This window comes from Brachyistius frenatus, unplaced genomic scaffold (genome assembly GCF_029030835.1).
Source record: "Brachyistius frenatus isolate BFR_SWC_R1_liver_20210118 unplaced genomic scaffold, ASM2903083v1 Contig_50, whole genome shotgun sequence".
Lineage (NCBI taxonomy): Eukaryota > Metazoa > Chordata > Actinopteri > Embiotocidae > Brachyistius > Brachyistius frenatus.
Window position 1 is genome coordinate 1,526,592 of NW_027210649.1, and position 19,550 is coordinate 1,546,141.

A 19,550-nucleotide genomic window follows, 5' to 3' on the forward strand; every position below is an offset into this window, starting at 1 on the left:
AGGGGGACGAGCGGAAGTGGATTTCTGTAACTAATCTCGTGCGTTATTCCTCTCCGGTGTCGGATTTTTATTTATTTTTTTATTTTTTTTGTTCATTCGCTATTGTTTTACAATTTTATACGTGTGGACAGACAGCGCGGGTCACGTCCGCCGTAATACGGGAGAATAAAAGACGGACGTCGGCGTGGCTTGCGTTGCCCCGTCGGTAAGCTAGAGGGGGTTGTGGTGCCTTCACGGTTTTCGGCGCGCGTTTGACACTCAACCTCGGAGCTGCCGTGAAAACGAGAGAACCGGGTTAGAGGAAGGAAGGAAGGAAGGAAGGAAGGGAGGGAGGGAAAGAGGCTGGTAAACCCCCTTTTTGTTTTTTTTTTTTTGGCTTTCCCGCTCGGCCTCGTTCTTTGGCGTCAAAACCGCACGGTGAGTACCGAGTGTGCGCTCAATGACGGCTATCCGGCTAATTAGCTCGTCTGACGGGATCCGACCTGACGTTTATCGCTGGAGAACAAACCAACTAACCCCGTTAGTCCCGATGGGCGACGGCGTCTTGTTCCGTCAAGGCTCTTGCGGAAATGTGTCTAAATTGCAAAGCTGCTGAATTCGCGTCGTTACTTGTAAGTTTGGAGGGGGCATATTCACCGGTCTAAAGCTACGGTTGCTAGCTGTCTGTGCCGCGTCCTGTTTCCAGTCCCGACACGATGTCGTCTTTAGATTTTGTATTTCCCCGTTTTCGTCCTCCTGGTTACCAGTTTACTTTGGCAACGGATGGGGTGGTGGTGGTGGTGGTGGTGGTGGGGACATTACAGGCCGCAAACTCTTTAGTTGATGGTATGGCAAGATGCTTTCTGGATGACTCAACCTGCTCCATCATTGGGGCAGCTGGTGTTTCCATCTTCGGACAGACAAGAGGACATGTGTGGGGCGTGGAGGGGAGGGGGAGGAGGGGGGAATCTGCCCCACCCTATCGATACTGTTGGTCGACATAAATGCATACTGCTTCTTCGGATTTGTTTGTGCAGGACAACCGGCTGTCCCGAGTGTGTGTGTGTGTGTGTGTGCACATCCTGAGAGATGAAGTGTTGCTGATGCGGGCTTTGTTAAATACAACCTGGTTGGTTGTGAGGAAATTACGAATCCAAATGGAGTTTTAAGTACCACAACATACCTAAAGGATGAACAGACACGTGTTGGTTGCTCACTCAAATCGTTTGTTATACTTGCTAATATAACCAGAGTCAACCTTTCTACTTCACATAGTTGCAAACCGCAGCAGTTGGGTAATTTACAGCTTGGATTTGTCTGGTGGCCATTAGGCCTTTTGAGCTTAAGGAGATGTGTTTTCCTACCCAGTTAATCTTTAACGTTTGCCACAATTAGTGGCCCAATATGATTTATGCAAAACCTCCTCGGCCATTGTTCCAAGTAGTTTATGTAACCACTTTCTTTGTGTTTTTCCCTTCATAGTGTGGCGTAATGAGAGTGGAGGAGCGAAGGAGGCAGGTGTGCCAGTAGAACGTTGGCAGACGAGTGGGAGGCCGGGCAAGGATGCTGGAGGCGGATGCAGACCCAGAAGGTGGCGCGGCAGTCGGGGGAGAAGGGGAAGCAGAGATGGGGAGCAGAGACATGAATTCTGAGGTGGTGCGGCTGACTCTGGAGCTTCAAGAGGCCACGGAGGAAAAGCACCAGGCAGCCCGCTATGGCCTGGTGGTGTTGGAGGAAAGTGCTGCCGTCAAGATGAAACACAGGCAGCTGGAAGAGGAGCATGAAGCCCTCAAAGTGGAGCTACAGCAGCTTAAAGAGGTAGGAACACCTCAGGCCTTATAACTACTATATCGATTTTTTTTTTTCATCGAGGCCTATCAGGTTCTCTCCCCCCTCCCCCCCCCCCAGCCCTTACAAAGCCGGTTTTCCAATAACACACCACTGCTTTGTGATTCTTGCTTTTTAACTACAAATGCCTAATTAAGACAAACATTTATTAAATGCAATTTTTTTTTATTGACTGTTTAATGCTGTATTCCTGTGAGTTGACAATAGCAGAAATGAACTCAACAGTGGTGGCTGCCTGTTTATATATTGAATATATGCCAACATGTTATTTTCTGTTGCGATATTGCAGGATATTATTGCCCTGAAACAACGGAAGAGTTATACCATGAGTTTTTATTGTTTCACCTGCGTTACCACTATAATAATGGTGACGTAAGATTACCTGCTTCTGTGCTGTTGGCAGAATGTAACCTCTACACAATGAGGACACAATCTGCCGGCTCATGCTGTTCATTTTAATTTTGATAGCCGAGAAGCTGGCTTGTGGTCTATCTAGCAGCACAGATACCTTTGTTGTCTCGTGCATGTGCCAGTAAACTGTGACATAGATTTGGCTTCACGTGCGTCCATTGAGTGTCTGCTACCACAATAACAGTTGTGTTGCAGTTGTGACCTAATATTTAACTTTCAATGTAAGCTTGTGATCGCATGCCGAGTCAGCGTTTCCTTGCATTTCATTTGATGTTGAGAGCATCAGCGAGAGAAGACTGCTTAGTGATGAGGTCAATGTCCATCCAATTAGTCCATAGGTTGCTGTTAACATGCCGCTGTTTCTCTGTCTACCTTGAACTGATTTTGATAACACCCTCATGCTCATGTTTCCACTGACTTTGTGCTGAATGACTGATGTATGAGGGGTTAATGTTTCCTGATGTAAACTTTGTCACAAATGCACCAGATGGGCCTTGAAGGTATTTAGTATTGCTGGATCAGGCTTTTGAAAACTGGTTTGGGTCAGAAAATAATCCCATAAAATCAAATCCCATCATGTTGGCGGATTTTCGGTTTTGTAATTGATTCATCTCAATGCTGAAATTTGAAAGAGAATATATAATTTTAAATCCTGCGAACAGGCAGGTACATACATTTAGCAATAACAGTAAAATTGGTCTGCTGGGATGTTTTTATAACTACTAGCAAAGCTGTTTATGTTTCAAGGGCCGTACTGGTACAGAATTTCAGTCATTTTGTTCTAATCTGCATAAACCTCGTTTCTTGGCTATTTACCCGCCAAGGCTTTGACAGGGTCCTAACAAAGTGGAGGGAACTCGTGTGATGTAAATTAGCATGGTTATATAACCACACCATGATGCTCAGTCGAGCGGGTTTAGTAGCATGTTCAGTTCACGTAACACCTTATTTGATAGTGCTTTCATCAGCAGTCATTGATGTGTAATATGCCAAGCTTCATGATTATGGAAAGCTGTGAAGAAGTGCCCGTTATCACAGTTATGTTCAGGCTTATAGTATCATATTAGCGAGACAGATGTTTAGTCTGAAATCATATGGAAGTGGCTGTTAAAGTCTAAGGTTACTGACCTATTTCCGCTATTTCCTCATTACAATTAGGTTTGTAGGTGATGGCTTTCAGGGACGTCCTGTCTCCTCTCCTTTGGTTGAAATATTGATGTTTTGTTTTTTTCCTGGAAATTATATGCTCTTTCGTTCTGCACTGGAAACGGATTTTCAATGGGTAACGTACTGCAGCCTGTCAGATACTGCAGGTTTTGCCCTTCCTTTAATCGTTTTTTTGTTTGTATGAAGGCGTTTGCAGATTCTGTGAGCAACCAGAAGCGTGCAGCTGCTGATGGAGAGTGCCGGGAGGAGAGCCTACTGCAGGAGACTGCCACTAAAGAGGCTGCCATGGCAACCCGCATCGAGGAAGTTCAGGCAGAGCTCAAGCAGGCACGCCTTGCTCTGAGCAATGCTGACGCAGAGATCGATAGGTTGGGGGAATCTCTACCCAGCTGAAGAAGGTATGGTGTACTCACTCGTACACCTGTATGCTGCTGTAACAGTGTATACTGTCAGGCCCCATCTCTTCATAATGTATAAGAATTATCCCGAAAGCACAAGAGGATATATCATCTGTGTAAACTCATTCCCAAAACTGACTGTACATGACATTGAACTGACAAGTATGAATTTTAGATTTTGTGCTTCACCGATATCCCCGTGGGTTGTGTTCCGCAGGAGTGTGAATGTCTGGAGGCAGAGAAGGGCCACCTGAGGGATGAAATGAAGGAATATAAAGTACGTGAGCTGCGGCAATTGCAGGACACTGGTGAGCTAGAAGAAGAGAACATATCTCTGCAAAAACAGGTGTCTGTGCTCAAGGAAAACCAGGTAAGTTATTATCCAACTTTACCAAAGACATAACTGGCTGTCATTGTTTGGAATTGTGGTTGTCCAGAATGGAAAAACATTGAAAATAGAAGTGGGAAAATGCCATCTCAACATTGTACTGATGTTTTCCTCTTTATGTCCCAAAATTTGTTTTTGGGCTTTTAAACTCTGTGTGTATAGTGAAGCACATGTACAGTAAGTGGTTAAGACTTTATTATATGACCATTGTTACAGTGCACTGCTTTTTTTTTTTTTTCCAGTTATGTTTCCTGCACTAGAGCAAAATTAATTTATGATCTCCCTCACATGCGTTATAAACTGGCCACTGCTGAGCACCGAACAGTGCAGTGGCTGGATGATTAATGTTATATACAGAAAATGAAGTTGCTCCCACAACTGAGGACAATAACTCATGTTACAACAAGCTTTTTCCATTTGTCAGTGGATTCTCAGCATGTCAGCTCCCTGTGAGAACCCAATACCAAAGCCAATTAAATATTTTGCAGGCAATGCAGCCAGTGAGGGTTAATTATAGTTTCAAGTAGTGCTATGGCAACCGAGTGTCAGTGTGACAATTTCATGATTTCAGGACCAATTTCAAGTTTTAGAGGACTTTAATTTCTTTGAGAAATCATATGAATATTAGGTCTGGAATTTTAGCCGAGAACTATTTTCTAAATATAAGCATACCTTCTAATCGCATCACATCCGCTCGTCCCCGCATCTATTTCTATGATCTCAAATTAAGGCTCTGCAAGAACGTTCCATCTTACCTGATACAGGATGTTCAGTATCCATAATGGTTGTCATATTAAGTAGCTATGCGAGTCTGCTTCAGAGGACGGAATAAGCCTGATGTGTTTACACACCTCTGTCAAGACAAACTGTCCAAGGCTGGTTTTAAATCAAGCGAAGGTTTGTTGGTGTAAACTTGACGTGTGTGAGTTTACTTTTAGATAAAGCAGAGTGTTGCCTCTACAGTCTCTGCTGTATTTGTTACATGAAACCCCCTAAGTGATCTTAAGTCCCTTCAGTCACAGCATTAATCGTAATGTAATGTTTATCTTGGTTATTAGGGGCATGTAAGGCTTAAATAAGGCAACTCAACAAAGAGTGTCATTCAGCAGCTGAAGCTTTATGCATTTGACATCAGAGAATTGTGGAAAGAAAGAGGCGGTGAATAAAAGATGCCAAAGGAGTCTCTTAGAGCGAGAACCAAACAGACATTTTGAAGGGTTTATGCATAAAAAAAAAAAAAAACTTAAAATAGAAAAATATTTGTTCACTTTTATTACCTTTATTTGGATTGTTTGCAGTGGTTGGTATATTTGCATGTTTAAACTAGAAGGTGCACTCGTATATGTTGCATAAACCAACATAAAATCGCCAATTAAAAACAGCTCTCTGGTTGTGCTCCGACTCTTATTTCAGGTCGAGTTTGAATCAATAAAGCTGGAGCTGACCCACAAGAACGAGGAGCAGGAGGAGCTGCGAGCACAGCTGGACGAGGCTGCGAGGCTGAGGGAGATCGCAGAGAGGCAGCTGGATGAGGCCCTGGAAGCCCTGAAGGAGGAGAGGGAGCAGAAGAACAGTCTGCGGCGAGAGCTCTCTGCCTTGACCCTTAACCCCTTTGATTCTCTGGGGAACCTGGAGCTCCACTTGGAGCAGCTGGATGATAGCCAGGAGGAGGGCCATGGTCGAGAGGGTGAAGGTGAGGAAGAGAACCAGGACAGCGGTATTAATAACGGTCCTGGATCTTCTCCCGGTTCTGCTCACCCTCCTCACTTGGGTGGCTCCAAAAGTAATGGCCTCATCCAACGCTACTCCACTCCACGCAACAGTGACGTGTTCCTGCGCGCTCCAGCCTCCGGGCTGGTGTCCGACCTGCTGAGTGAGCTCCACTTTTCAGACAGTCAGAAACTAAAACAACAGCTCCTGCAGGTAGGCAACACAAAAACACAGACCGCTGTTTGAAATCATTGTGAAAAACTCCTGCCATGTTAAATATGATTTAGAAAAGGAGATACAATTTTTTTTTTTTTTTTAATGTTTTTATTCCCTTGTTAGCTTAAATTGTTCAGTAAATGTCATGACTGTATGTGTGTTTGTTTTATTATGGGATTTGGAAAAAGCTTTTAGAAAGGGTTACCCTTTATGAACATTCGCTAAATTCTATAAATCTGCAACCATCAGGAGTAGAGCAGTCAACTTCAAACATCAGCAAACAAGCTACTGGAAAAGTGGATAAGTTTTATTTTCTGATTGCGGATGCTGTAAAACAACATGTAGTCCTGCCGTTATTAATAGATTAATTAGAAGTTATGGTGCGAATTAGCATTTCAGCACGATGAAGAAAAATGACAGAAAATGTCATTAAGTAATTAAGTAATTACTATATTATTTACCTTATGGTGATGTCTTGGGGCTTTTAAATGTGGATTTTTAAAAGCACATGGAAGTTTAGTCATAGATGAGTACAAAATTACTTCTACATCCAGATAATGTATTGTATATTTCCTGTCCATTTATACTCCTATTAGAACTAAACATTAATTTAAAATGTTTTAAACATTTTTGAGATCGTTTGTTTCACAGAAGTGCGTTTATATTTCAGAAACATCTTCTCTATCCAGGCTATCTTTAAATAATGGCACGTCATCAGGCAAGTTTGTTTGTGTGACTAAGCTGTTAACATCCTTTAGAGCTTCCTGCTCTAGGCCACTTCCGCTTTGTGAAGGTGGAGGAGTGTTACTATATCATAACGTTTACTTCAAGCAATGCAGTCAGCTCCCACCTGATACAGTCTCACAGGTCCACAAACAAAAGGGTACTTTAGAAAATTAAGAATGTCTGAAACTGTCATTCCTGTTTGTCTGAGGGAAATATATTATTTATGATGCACTTAAATTGGGGGTTGGGTGAGAAAGCTCCTACCCAGCAGATGTTCGGGCTGTGGCACTGAGTGGGGTTACATAAAATATGCATGAAGAGGAAAGGTGGTGGGGGAGAAATCTATGTTAGAGACTATTAGAAAGTGTCCTTTAATTTCACGAAAATGAATCCACAATCATTATTAGCTCGGTTGCCTGGATTGGAACGGAAATGGATGATTACAAACGTTTCACGTTTCGTGTGTTTGTGTGTACACAGGCAGAGAGAGAGAAGTCCGGCCTGACTAGCAAGGTGGAGGAGCTGCAGATGCAGCTGATGATGTCCAAACAGGCACTCAGCCAGCAAGAAGACAAGGTTGGCTCTCTCACCCAACAGCTGGAGGCTGTGCAGAGCAGTCATCGTCACAGCCAGGAGGCAGGTGAACGGGGAGACAATGAGACAGAAAATGAAGATGGTGGCAATGGCGTCTTTGACTATGAGGTAGACACCAAAAGCAAGGAAGTGCTGGAGGCGCGCATGCGTTCAGCTAGTGATGAGCTTCTGAAGCTTCGAGATGAACTGTCTCAGGCAGGAACTCGTTATATCACTCTGGAGCAGAGATACAAGCACGAGAAGGACCGTTGGAGGGCAGAGGCCCAGGAGCTGGCTGACAAAATCCGCCAGTGCATCAAGTCCAGCAAGCAAGATCAAGAGCGCATCAGCGAGCTGGAGAAGGAGATCGGAGCCACACGGAAAGTGGCAATTGATTCTGAAGGGCACTTGAGCGTTGCCCAGGAAGAGCTGCTGGCCTTCTCTGAGGAGCTGTCCAACCTATACCACCACATCTGTGTGTGCAACAACCTAACACCCAAACGGGTCACCCTGGACTATTACCGCGATGGTGCCAGGGCAGGTGGTGGAGGAGGCAGCGCACGAAGACCACATCACGTCTATTCACCGCACAGCGCCCAGAAGAAGCCTCGAGCCAATGACCTGTTCGGTTCCAAAGCTTCAGCGCTGCAGTTCATGGGAGAGGTTGACAGTGCAGGAACAAGTGGAGACTCTCCTACTTGCCCCGGATCCCCCACCCTGGACTTCAGGGACCCTTCCAATGTTCGCAACTTGGTTGCAGTCATCCGTTGCCAGATCAAACACCTCCGGGTAAGACAGCACTGCAGTTCACATCAGTATGTCAGACATTTGTTGGGGCGCTGCTCCGATACTACTTTTCTGTTTTGTGAACTAACCAGTAAACCAGTGCAAATTCTTTGTCACTGTGACAAATGCTCAGCCAGGCTTTGGTTCTGGGTAAAAGCCTTTCCTCTGCCGCACATTTTTTGCTGAACCTAATTCTCTGGTCAGACTGTTCATGTAGTTGAGTAGCTCCTGTGTCTGCACAAATCCAGCGCCTGGTCCGATCTCTGGTGACACGTGTGTGTGTGTGTGTGGGGGGGGTTTGAATGGATCGGATTATCAGGGGTCAAAGTTGAGTGGTGGCTTCCACTACGCAGAATCCTTTGACAAAGCACCAGTGTCTCGAACACTGGGAACATTTGTTTACATGCGGTGAAATGTGCATTTTCGAACAAAAATAGTTGCTCTTTTACATTCCTCTAGATTTACTTTACTCAACTCAGCACTGCTGTTAAGAAATTTTGAGTTAAAGTTTTGACCGTTTAAAACGTGATATACTTTGCGTTTAAAAAAAAACATCGATTCAAAACTGTACGAAATTTGACTTCCAGACGAACACGTAAATTCCTTTCATGAATAACGTCTTTGTGTTTTCTCAGGTGGCGGTGGACCTCTGTCGTCAGAGAGGTGCGATGCCTTACTCGGGGTTCAGCAGCAGCGGGGAGTCCGAGCGGGACGCTGAAAGCCTCTTGGAGGAAGTTCTTAAACTCAAGTCTCTTCTCAGCACCAAGAGAGAGCAGATCGCTACCCTCAGGACTGTCCTCAAGGCAAACAAACAGGTCGGCCACAGCGAGCAGGGACTAAGCTGCGATGTTCCCGTTTGATCTCTTGATCTTTTGAAGCAGTTTGTCTAGAAGTGAGGCATAGCGTTAGTTCAGGCGCAGCTCTGTGAGTCTGGAACATCCAATCATTTTGTTAAACAGCACAGACATTATAACCCGGCACTTGACAGGCACACTCATGCCAGCGCCCTGCGCTCCCTCCACTTCCCCACCCTCCTCCCTGTGTTGTATTTCATGTTGTTGATTTATGTAACATTTAATGCTCATGTATTTGTTTATTAAGGGGAATAAGCTCTGTCAGCAGGTTTCTCATCACTGCTCTGATTCATTGAGCGGTCCCTCAAACAGCAAAACATTTTCTATCGAATCTAATTGTTCCAAGTGTCACTCACTAAAACGGTTAGATTTGAGTTCACTTATTTTTCTATCTTGCCCTATAATCAACCCTAACCTGTCAAAGACGTTCCTGAAAAATTTACTGCTCTCGTGTCCAAGGTCAGTGTTGTATATTTTTGTATTATGGCAATAAAAACAAGCTTTCCCACATTTTTACATTCTTGCCAGAGTACAGAGTCTGTAAATGAATCTTCCCTCTGTTACTTTTTAGACATTCAGTCGGTCTGCGTGTCTGTTACACTCGAGATACATTCTTGTAAATGTATCTTGAGAATGTAAATAAAACATGATTTAAACAGTTCCAAATTATTTACAGGAGCAGATGATCTGATTACATTTTAGAGTACCGTTCAGCATATATTTGCATATTAATCCAAATTAAATTTTGCTATCTTGTTTTAAAAACTCTTGAGTACAGTGAGCATGCATGTTTTTTTTTTTGTTTTTATGTTTTTTTCTCATGGAGGTCATGGTGGGACATAAGGCAATCCAAGTGGTCGCTTCTTGATAATCAATAGAATTGCTCCGATAAGGCAGCAGTGTGGTTGACCTTGCAAATCAGTGTTTTGTGCAGAAGGTCGCTTGAACTCGTGGAGTTCTGCACCTTGAGTTAGACTGTGATGTTGAACTCCTCAATGAACGCTCTTTCCCCCTCCGCTGCGCCTCAAGGTCTGCATGACCTGCTTCTGTCATTCCCCGAGCTGTCAGTCCCTTCTACACACACACTCGCACGAATACACTCACTCACTCATTCACTCACTCATTCACTCACTCACTTAAGGTAATCTGTTTGATGAGGCAGCACTCGCTTACAGTATCTTACCTTCTCGAGTTCGATTTCCAGAAATACGATAGCTGCCCGTTGGTGGCTCTGGTGTAATCACATTATTTTACAAATGAGGCTGTTAAATTGATTATTATATTTAGGGATGAGGTATGTTCGTGGTAAAATGGGTTCAGGATTTTTGTGTGCAAGATAACGCGTGTTTAAGATAAACACTCCGTATTGGTTTTGTGTGGGTTTTATTATGAGAGCAATGACTTGTCACTGATCCTCTCCAGGTCTGATACAGATTGCGCTTGAACAGAGGACGTGTTGTTTTCACTTGAATCGGGAATTCAAAAGCTGTAATATGAACAAATGTATTATTTTAATCATAATCCTGCATAGTAATATGTATTTTATACCCCGTTTTGGAAACTGAATGATGTTTTTGGTCGTTGCAGACTGCAGAGTTGGCTTTGTCCAATTTGAAAACCAAGTACGAGACCGAGAAGAGCATGGTGTCGGAGACCATGATGAAGTTACGGAATGAGCTCAAAGCGCTGAAGGAAGACGCTGCCACCTTCTCCTCGCTCAGAGTCATGTTTGCCAGCCGGTATGATTTCCTTTTCATGTGATTTGCAACCAAACAAGAAGAAAAAGAAAGAAAAAAAAAAAAACATTCATCACTGTCAGATATGTAAATTTTTTATTTTTATTTTTGATTGCTCTAGCATATCTTTGAACTGAAACATGTTCATGTAGTTCTGATTGTTGTTGCTCGTGTTTATTAATGGAACTCTTGTTGTGGTACGGCTTTTGCTATCGCTCGCGTAATAAGCTTACCGTGCTTATTACGCCTGTGGACAAGCCACTGGTTCGCGTGAAGATTACGAACCACATGCTCTGCCCTGTGCTTGACGGGTGGAGGAGGCCGGGACAGATTTGTCCCATCAAGCCAGGTCACCTTAGGGAGGGAGACGTTTAATGTTTGCAGGACACGCTTGAGACATTAGACCGAGAGTTCCACTTGCAGACCACAACGCGAACTAATCATTCATCTCTTCTGACCGTCAGTTGACATTAATGATTGTTTGCGGTGTTGTTGTGTTGGCTTGAGTGAGTGAACTAATTTTACAACAGGAATGCTTGTGTTATTGTTTGTCACCTAAATACCAGAGAAGGCTCCTGCGCATGCATCAGACCGTCGAGACCCTTTCCAGACAGTTATGAGCTGGCACTTGATTATCCCCAAGAAGGATTGGAGAACAGACAGTGATCAAGGACTGCGACTGTCTGTTCCAACAGGCAAAAGATTACAGCTTACAGAAAGCTCTTTGCTTATCATTTGGTTAAGTGGTGCCATCATGTGGATACCGGGAGAGACTGCATTTTCTACACTATATGGCAACAATGAGCTTTTTTTTAAACTCTTATTGTAGTCCCACTGTTGCATGCACCCCTCAATTCTTGCACTCAAAATTATTAGTAGTACTCGACATAAAATTAATGACTCGTCTATGCACCCATATTTTTGACAGAGGCTTTGCTGATATTTTTCCGTTTTCTATCAATGTAAATACAGTAATTATTTTAACGCGTAAAACATAACACGCGTAAACAATTTGTTCTTTGGTAATTTGTGATAGTGTTTATTATTTTATGGTTTTAAGTTCATTAGTCCCCAAAAAAATCCACAGGATGAAACCGTAATGAAAGACGTCTTTAGTTGCTGTCGCGGCTGGTGTTTAAATGTTGCTTCTAACACTACAAGTCAGGTTTAGCATGTGTTTTGTGCGTCTCTTGCTTTAATTTTTCTTGCCTACGTGTGCATGTTGCATCTCTTCGTTGTGTCTGCATCTCTCAGGTGTGACCAGTATGTGACCCAGCTGGATGAGATGCAGAGGCAGCTTGCAGCTGCAGAGGACGAGAAGAAGACCCTGAATTCTCTGCTGCGTATGGCCATCCAGCAGAAGCTGGCTCTGACTCAGCGCTTGGAGGACCTGGAGGCCCCTCTGTCTCCCCACAGCTTGAACAGCAGCCCCCGGCGCTCCCGGGCCAAAGAGCTGGCCACCAAGTCGGGTCGGACCCCTCGCAGCCCCCGAAGCAGTCCGGCCCGCCCCCCGCTGAGGAGCAGTCCACGGGCGAGCCCTGTTCTCGGCAGCAGCGTTCCTGCTATGGCCACTCACCACCTGCGAGCTTTAACCCGAAGCCTCCACACAAGCCCTGTAAGAACCCCTCCCTCTCTCTGCCATGAAAACGCCAGCCGGTCTCGCAGAGGCAAGGGTGTCCCACGAGATGCCACCTTCATTAGAAGTCGTAGCGTCAGTGATGTTTTCGACACAGAGTCGAGTCATAGCTATTCCCTGACGCGTAAAGACTCCAGCAGTTCTGTGAACAGTGAGATGACGGTAAAAACAGACGTCAGCGATTCCAGAAAGGGCGTGTCAGGCCGGAGGGCTTCGGTCCCCGCGCGTCAGGACACTTTCATCACAACTCGTGTTGTACCCGCCTCTTCCACCAGGCTAAAGCCCTCCTTGTTTTCTTCCTCTAGAGATAGTCTAACCTCTTCCAAAGCGCCGCTTGTGTATCCTAACACGTCTAAAGCATGGGGTGAAAGTCAACCAAAGTCTGATCTAAAACCACCCGTAGATGTGTCTGTGAGGAGAAAACAGTTGACTCGGCGGTCTAATTCTGCGCAGGCAGCAGCTCCGTGCCGTAACACACTTCAGCCACACTCGGTCTCTTCACAGCTTAACGCGAAATCTTCCCAGACAACCGCATCTGTTTTTGTTCACAATGCAGCTGGTAAAGCCAGGATGACCGGGATCTGTAGAGAGTCCAGACGCAGGTTATCCGTCTCCACAAGTAGAACCGCTGAAGAACAGCACACTAATGTCAATAAGAGCCCTGGTAACAAAGCTCAGGCCACATCTCCCAGGGCCCGCAGCTCCCACTCCAAATCATCTCGCAGGCACTAACAAGTCATGCCACTTTATTTGTTTAGCATATTTACCGAAGTGCTGCGACGCCAGACAAAGTTAAAACTCATCAAATAGAATAAAAACATTAATAAAAAGGCTAAATAAAGCAGCCAGCAAATTTATACTTTATACATTATGCCATAAATATAAATAGGCTATACCTAAAGCTATAGAATATTGAATAAGCTATCATTAATATTTGGGAACAATCGTGTTTTTGCACAGACGTTATGTGGAGCTAATGCTAATTTGGCAATAGGAACTGCTTTGACTGATTGCGCCGACTTTGCTGATCATTTGTATGTTGTATTTACCTGTTTATCCTTATAATTTCACCTCACCCTTTTCTCATACTTTTTCAAGTTTTTACGTTGAACTAAATATGTTTTCTTTTGTCTCTGTCTCACCCTGTCTCTGTAGCGCTGAAACACTCCTTCCATTACTCCAAAACCCCTCTTCTCCATAAGGACCTGTCTCCATGTTGACTCCCCGGCTCCCTCCTCCTTTCCCGACTTGAGACATCCTGTCCATCCCAGATACGATGCTACATTCCCCACTACCCACCACAACCATGGAGTGAAAAAAGTATTAAAAAAAAAAAAAAAAAAAAAAAAATCCCCCCAAAAAAATCTCTCATCCCACCCTCTCGGTCTTCTCTGCTTGAACTGGAGAAACCTGCATGCAGCCCGGAGAAGGATGAAGAGACAAATAGTGCTGCTCATTTCTCTGACGTCCTTGACTGTGTCTTGTCCAAAGTGGTTCCAACTTCCATCTGGTCTTTTTCAAGGCTGCCTGTTGTGCTGAACCGTTGACAGTATTTATTCCAGAATGAGAGATGTTTTCAGGTCCAGTATTTACTGTCCTCAGACTTCTAATCAAGGCTTTGATCTGTTTTTGAAGGCTTCAGGTCGTTACATTCTTGCCTTTAGCCTGGCGCCTCGGTCAGGCCAGTCTGGCATCTTTTAGTGTTGGTACGCCCTTAGGTCATCTGTGATAGCTCTCCTAGGTAGTTGTTTTATAGAACAATGCAGCCTTATTACCACAACTGCTATCTTTAGTAGTAGAGCTTGCTAGTGTCTTGATTCCCTCCTTTCACTGGTTGTGCAGTTCCATGCCCTTTTTTTTTTTTTTTTTTTTAATCCAGTGACATTTCTGGCTGTTTGGCTTCTGCCTGTCAGCCTCACCCTTTAACTAGAGGTCAGTAATCATGCCATTTCATATGGAAGTACATTAGCCATAAGATCACCTCCTCGGGTGAAACACTTGAGAATTCAGATTCAGGATTTGGAAAATCTATAATGTGCATCTTACTTTGCGAACTATGCAGACCACATCAGGGCAGTGCCTGTAAACGTCCTGCTGTTGTTTAGAGTCAGGGTGGGTTTTGAAACTTACCTTTACTTTCAGTTGCCCATGGATGATTGCAACTCTTTGGCATTTCTCATAATCAGCAGATTTTGGAAGTCATTTCAAAGTGCAAAGTGGTAGAAGTGCAAACATCCCGTTGACTTATAATCATGTTGGGATGTGGGTTTTTAAAAGACACCGTCTCACATCTCCTAATATCTCCAGTGGCTTGGTTCTCCCTTAAAACTGATACTGACGTGTTCCATACTCATTTGTCTTGATTACCGTGACAACATTTCCCATTCAGATTCTGCTTTTTCTCACTCTTTTGAATGGCTTAGCAACAACATTCATGTATTTCATAATTTAATGTTACCACCACCATGCTTTTGTGTGCTACCAAAATATGCATAAAGTAATGAACTAGTATCGCCCACAGAAAGCCAGTCGCTTCTCCTGTAGCTACAGCATCCATGTCTTTTTTTCAGCTTGGAACGCTAATAGTGCTGGCAGGCGTTGTCGCTTGTAAGAAATTGAAATACCTTTGATGCCCCATCATTTTCAAAAGCAATATACTTTCCATGTAGTAGCATATCAAAAATCAGATCCAAGATAAATCCATTTTAGAAAATAAAGTATTTGAGTGACACAAACATGACATTGCTTGGCCAGTAAACTACAAGCAGGCGCCTGGACTGAAAATAAAAAAAAGATATGTACATGCATCTATTAATACCAATACATGAGTAGCTTAAAGAGTAGTTTGATGCCACGGCTGTGATTTGAGGACAGCACTGCATTGCAGAATTGGCACTGAAAAACCTCATCTGTCTCACTGAGAGTTTGAATTCAAGCTGAGTTGACCTGATGAGACCCGTCATCGTCCTTCACACCACATTTGAAAACGGTTGTTTGAAAAATGAGAACTGAAGGCAAGAAAATGCAGACCCCATTTTTTTCGGCTCAAGTGTCCCATCAGTGACTTGTGTACAAGAAGAAGCCACATCCTGCTGATTGAGTCTTTTCTTTTTTTTTTTTTTTTTTTTTTTTAAGTGCCTTGGTTTAGTCCTACATGTTGTTTTTAGACTCCACCACACTGTCCAAATAGAGGCTCCTGTTTGACACTGTAGTTTTTTTTTTTTTTTTTTTTTTTTTTTAAGGTATGTTATTAAATTGCTTTTGAGGAAACTCATTGAGCAGTGTAAGCACTGAACAAGGTGACATTTCACTTTGGTAAAATATTTTCACTTTTGAACTAGTATACCTTTTATGAAGTCATTAATAATAACTAAGAAATAAATCTGCATTAGCTCTCCCTCAAATTAGTGTTCACCACTTAAATGTTTAAAAACCTGCTGTCCTAAAAGTTACTGCATAACGATAATGAAGAAAATAATGTATCAAAAGCATTAAGTAGTTACTGATGATGTCAGGGAAGCGCAACAAATTATTGCAAGAAGTGAAAATGCTTTAACATGATGTCATATTACACAGAAGGTTGTAAATGGATTCTTTTATCTATTTAATTCACTCTGTGAAGATGTGTGTATAGTTTAATTTCCATTGTTGTATAATATTTTTACTGTATTTATGTGGTCTGCATTCTGTGTAAATTGTACTAGAAGACGACATGCACACTCTCCGCATAACACACATGATGGTCCTCAACTTTTTGTGTATGCAAGTTGACCCTTCATTGACCCGTGACCCACTTTTGTCATGAAGAATAAAAAAATTAAAAAAAGCCAACACTGTATACTGATGTGGTTTTGTGTGTTAAACCCAGTAATTATCATGTAAAACTCTGTCCTGAGATCCTCTCACTTTATTGTTACGGTATACACAGCAGGCTGTCCCCTTATGGGTTATTCTTGTGGTCGGTTTGTGGTACGAGCTCATTCTAAAATATTTTTTCTTCGCTGTGACATTTGAATTATACAGCCTGCTGCACAGTCAATCCTGGTCTGCATTTTAAATAAACCTCTGCTCAGTCTGAAGTCATAAAGAGCTGACTCAGCTGGGAAGGTTGACTCATAACGCAATTCCCATTTTGAGGCAACTTTTAAGTGTGTCACAGAAGGGAGGGGCGGGAGGAAGCTTCTGCACATGATTTAACTTGTGCCAATTTTCTTTTGCGCTTTGTTGAATAAATAAAAAAATTCCTTCTGCGAATGAATGATCTCATAAAGTCACAGGTCCCACAAGCTAATAAAACCTGCAACCTATTAGAAGAAGAGAATGATTTGAAATCAACAAAATAATAAGACAAATTAAAGGAAAACAAAAGCAAAGAGCGAACCAGTTAACTCGGAATCATTTTAAGAATAAACTCTAATCTATTTACAACAAGGATTGAGGCCCAAAATGAAAGTTCCCCAGAACTATTTGGAGACATCAGATTTGAAAGGTTTTGTGGATTATTTTCTCCAGCGTGGAGTCACATATTTGCAGCAGACTTTCGAAGCTCAGTATTTAATGTTGGAACTTGTCTCTAAAGGCCAACCTGTAGAACAAGTTTGAGATCCAGATCTCCTAGTAAGAGGTTAGGACAAACACAATGTCTGCATATTTAGAAAACAGTTTCAGGCAAACACAATGCTGTGATGCATGTGTTCTTAGAAAGACCACCACGGCAAAAATAAATTATGACTTCCAATTTATGAATCTAAATGCGCAGACATAAACAGGATACAGCAATGTTAAGCTGTTGTTATACATGCAGAAGATATCAGCATCATGGAGATATGAGAGAAAGATTACTTGTACAAAAGCGCAGATTGACATTTAAACTTCATGCACTTGTTTAATCCAAGTGGTGACCATTTTCAAACTGAGATGTTGAATTGCTCTTTTTTTAGACAGCAAGATTTTGTTTTCAAACCTCAGCTACATCAGAGTTCCTCTGACCTCTGAAAAAGAGTTAATCCAGCGATGATGGTCGGTGTTTCTTGTGTGTTTTACATTTGATCTTGTTGGTTGGTTGAACACTTAGGTCTTCCATTCTGTGTTGTTGATGTTGAGTTTAGGTTCTGTGGTGCCAGGAATTAGTTTTCAGTTCTGTTCAGCCTTTATATATCAAGATGATTAACAAGCACAACTTTGAATAACTCGTGTGTTAGTGGTGTCGTGAGGCTTGTGTCTCGGTGAACTGGTTTCAAAATGTTGATGTCTCCTGTTTCCTGTCTGCCTCTGGATCCTGGAGGTGTGCAGGTCACAATCAACAGCTTCAGCAGAGAAAATTACACACCGCACGGTCTAAAGCAGCAGCAACACACCAAATATGGATGGGGGAGGTGACGACGGACTCAACAGCAGAGTAGCAGCTGAAGTCTGCAAACAGGAGCTATGCATTGCCTCCTGAAAGGTCAATGTGCTGAAGGATGAAATGGAGTATTAACGGCACGAGCTGTGCCTTTGTAGACAAATTACAGGGGGTCGAGGAGTAGATAATTGTTGGTCATGTGGTCTTTGGTTTGGGGGTGGAGGTGGGGATGACAGTGACGGCTTTTCAGCATGTCTTCAAGGAAGTGTTGAACATTTTTCTGAAGATCAGATTGAACAAGTTAGCAGAAGGTGGGGGGAAGGGACTGGTCGTCTGGTGCTGCTGCTTTGGAGGGACTCGGTCTTTTGATCAACCAGTCACACGAGAAAGGGTCAAGGTTACCCTTTGGCCTTTCAAGTCAGCAGTGGAACTCATTCAGGTCATTTGACGGGGGGGGGGGGGGGGGCAAGATATTAACCCTTGAGTGTCGTTCGGGTTTTTGTAACATTGGCTCTGGTGGACCCTCAAACATTGAGCGTCTGCTTTTTAAGGGTCAAGACTTAGTTTTAGGTTTAAGGTTAAGGTCAGGTCATTTGGCTTTGGTGGTTAGGGGTGTGAGTCAAGGGCCAGGGAACGCATTGAGTCGTCCCCATGGGGATAATGAGACAAACGTGTGTCTGTTTTTTGTTCAGAGAGAAGCTGGGAGAAGATTTTGTGTGTCGGGTGATAGGACTAAGGACACAGACACAGACTCACTTACAAGCAGAAGTCCCAGCAGGAAGGAAGAAGACAGTGAACACACAGCTAACCGTTTCCTGTCATTTTGACCATGTTTACATGTTTTCCCCTACAATGCCCACACTTTTATTGTCTTCAAGTTCAGTTAACTCGACCACTGGGAGGTGCGCAGTATGCACTCCATGAAAATCTCTTCTTTTACATTTTCCTCAGAAAATGAGTCAAGGCTAATGAGTCTCCGTTTTAATTAAAAAAAAAAAAAAAAATTATTACATCATTCATATTTCAGTAAACTTTGTGAACATGTCCCACAGACCTTAACACCACACTAGGGTTAATGGAGTTGGGTCTTTAGATTTGAAGTTGGTGATCTGTGTCAGAGCTGTTCAGAAGTAACAGAGAACTGTCAGCTATTTAACCTCTCTGGTCACCGCCACGCTAAATCAATAATTTGCCACCAAGCCTTGTTGCCCCACTCCTGAACACCTCTTACTTTAACAACTTTGACTCTTTGAGCTTTGACGTGAAGCAGTTTGTCTTTGTTATAACTCACTCTAGAGTATCTTGGTATTCAGAAATCCTCCTCACAGAAGATAATGTCGGACAACACAGTCTCTGACTGACTCATACAGACCGAGTCGCACCAGTCCAGCACACAAAGGTCCTCCACATCTTTGGTATCCACGGGACAAGCGTTTACTTGCTGCTTGCTGCAAATAGTTTTCTTTTAACTTTACTGCATTTATCTTACATCTTCAGTTACAAGACACTTTACAAATTATGACTTTAACCCACGAAGCATATGATCACATCATAAAATATGTTGAAGTACAACATAGATTAATTTATCCAACAGGGCATTAACTCAGCTACAAAAGTAAAAAGTTACATACCATGTCATTTAATGTAACCTACGTTGACATTTTGGCTTTTGATACTTCAAAAAGTCTATATTTCTTATCTTTTAATATTTAATTAGGTTTATAAGACAAAATAAGACTTCATTCATCTTACTGCGGGTAAATTCAGTCATCACAGCA

The 19,550-nt window shown here is 43.0% G+C and overlaps 1 protein-coding gene across 1 annotated transcript; it reads left to right on the top strand.

Moving 5' to 3' along the window:
• The first annotated feature begins 213 nt into the window (after positions 1-213).
• On the top strand, positions 214-16,281 carry LOC138624291 (protein bicaudal D homolog 2). Its single transcript, XM_069704333.1, is given in 11 exon segments — positions 214-417; positions 1,462-1,797; positions 3,592-3,772; positions 3,775-3,803; positions 4,021-4,173; positions 5,605-6,114; positions 7,324-8,205; positions 8,838-9,017; positions 10,644-10,795; positions 12,047-12,407; positions 13,584-16,281. Coding segments are annotated over 10 exon segments (2,709 nt in total). The 5' UTR covers positions 214-417; positions 1,462-1,542; the 3' UTR covers positions 13,590-16,281.
• The last annotated feature ends 3,269 nt before the right edge of the window (positions 16,282-19,550 follow it).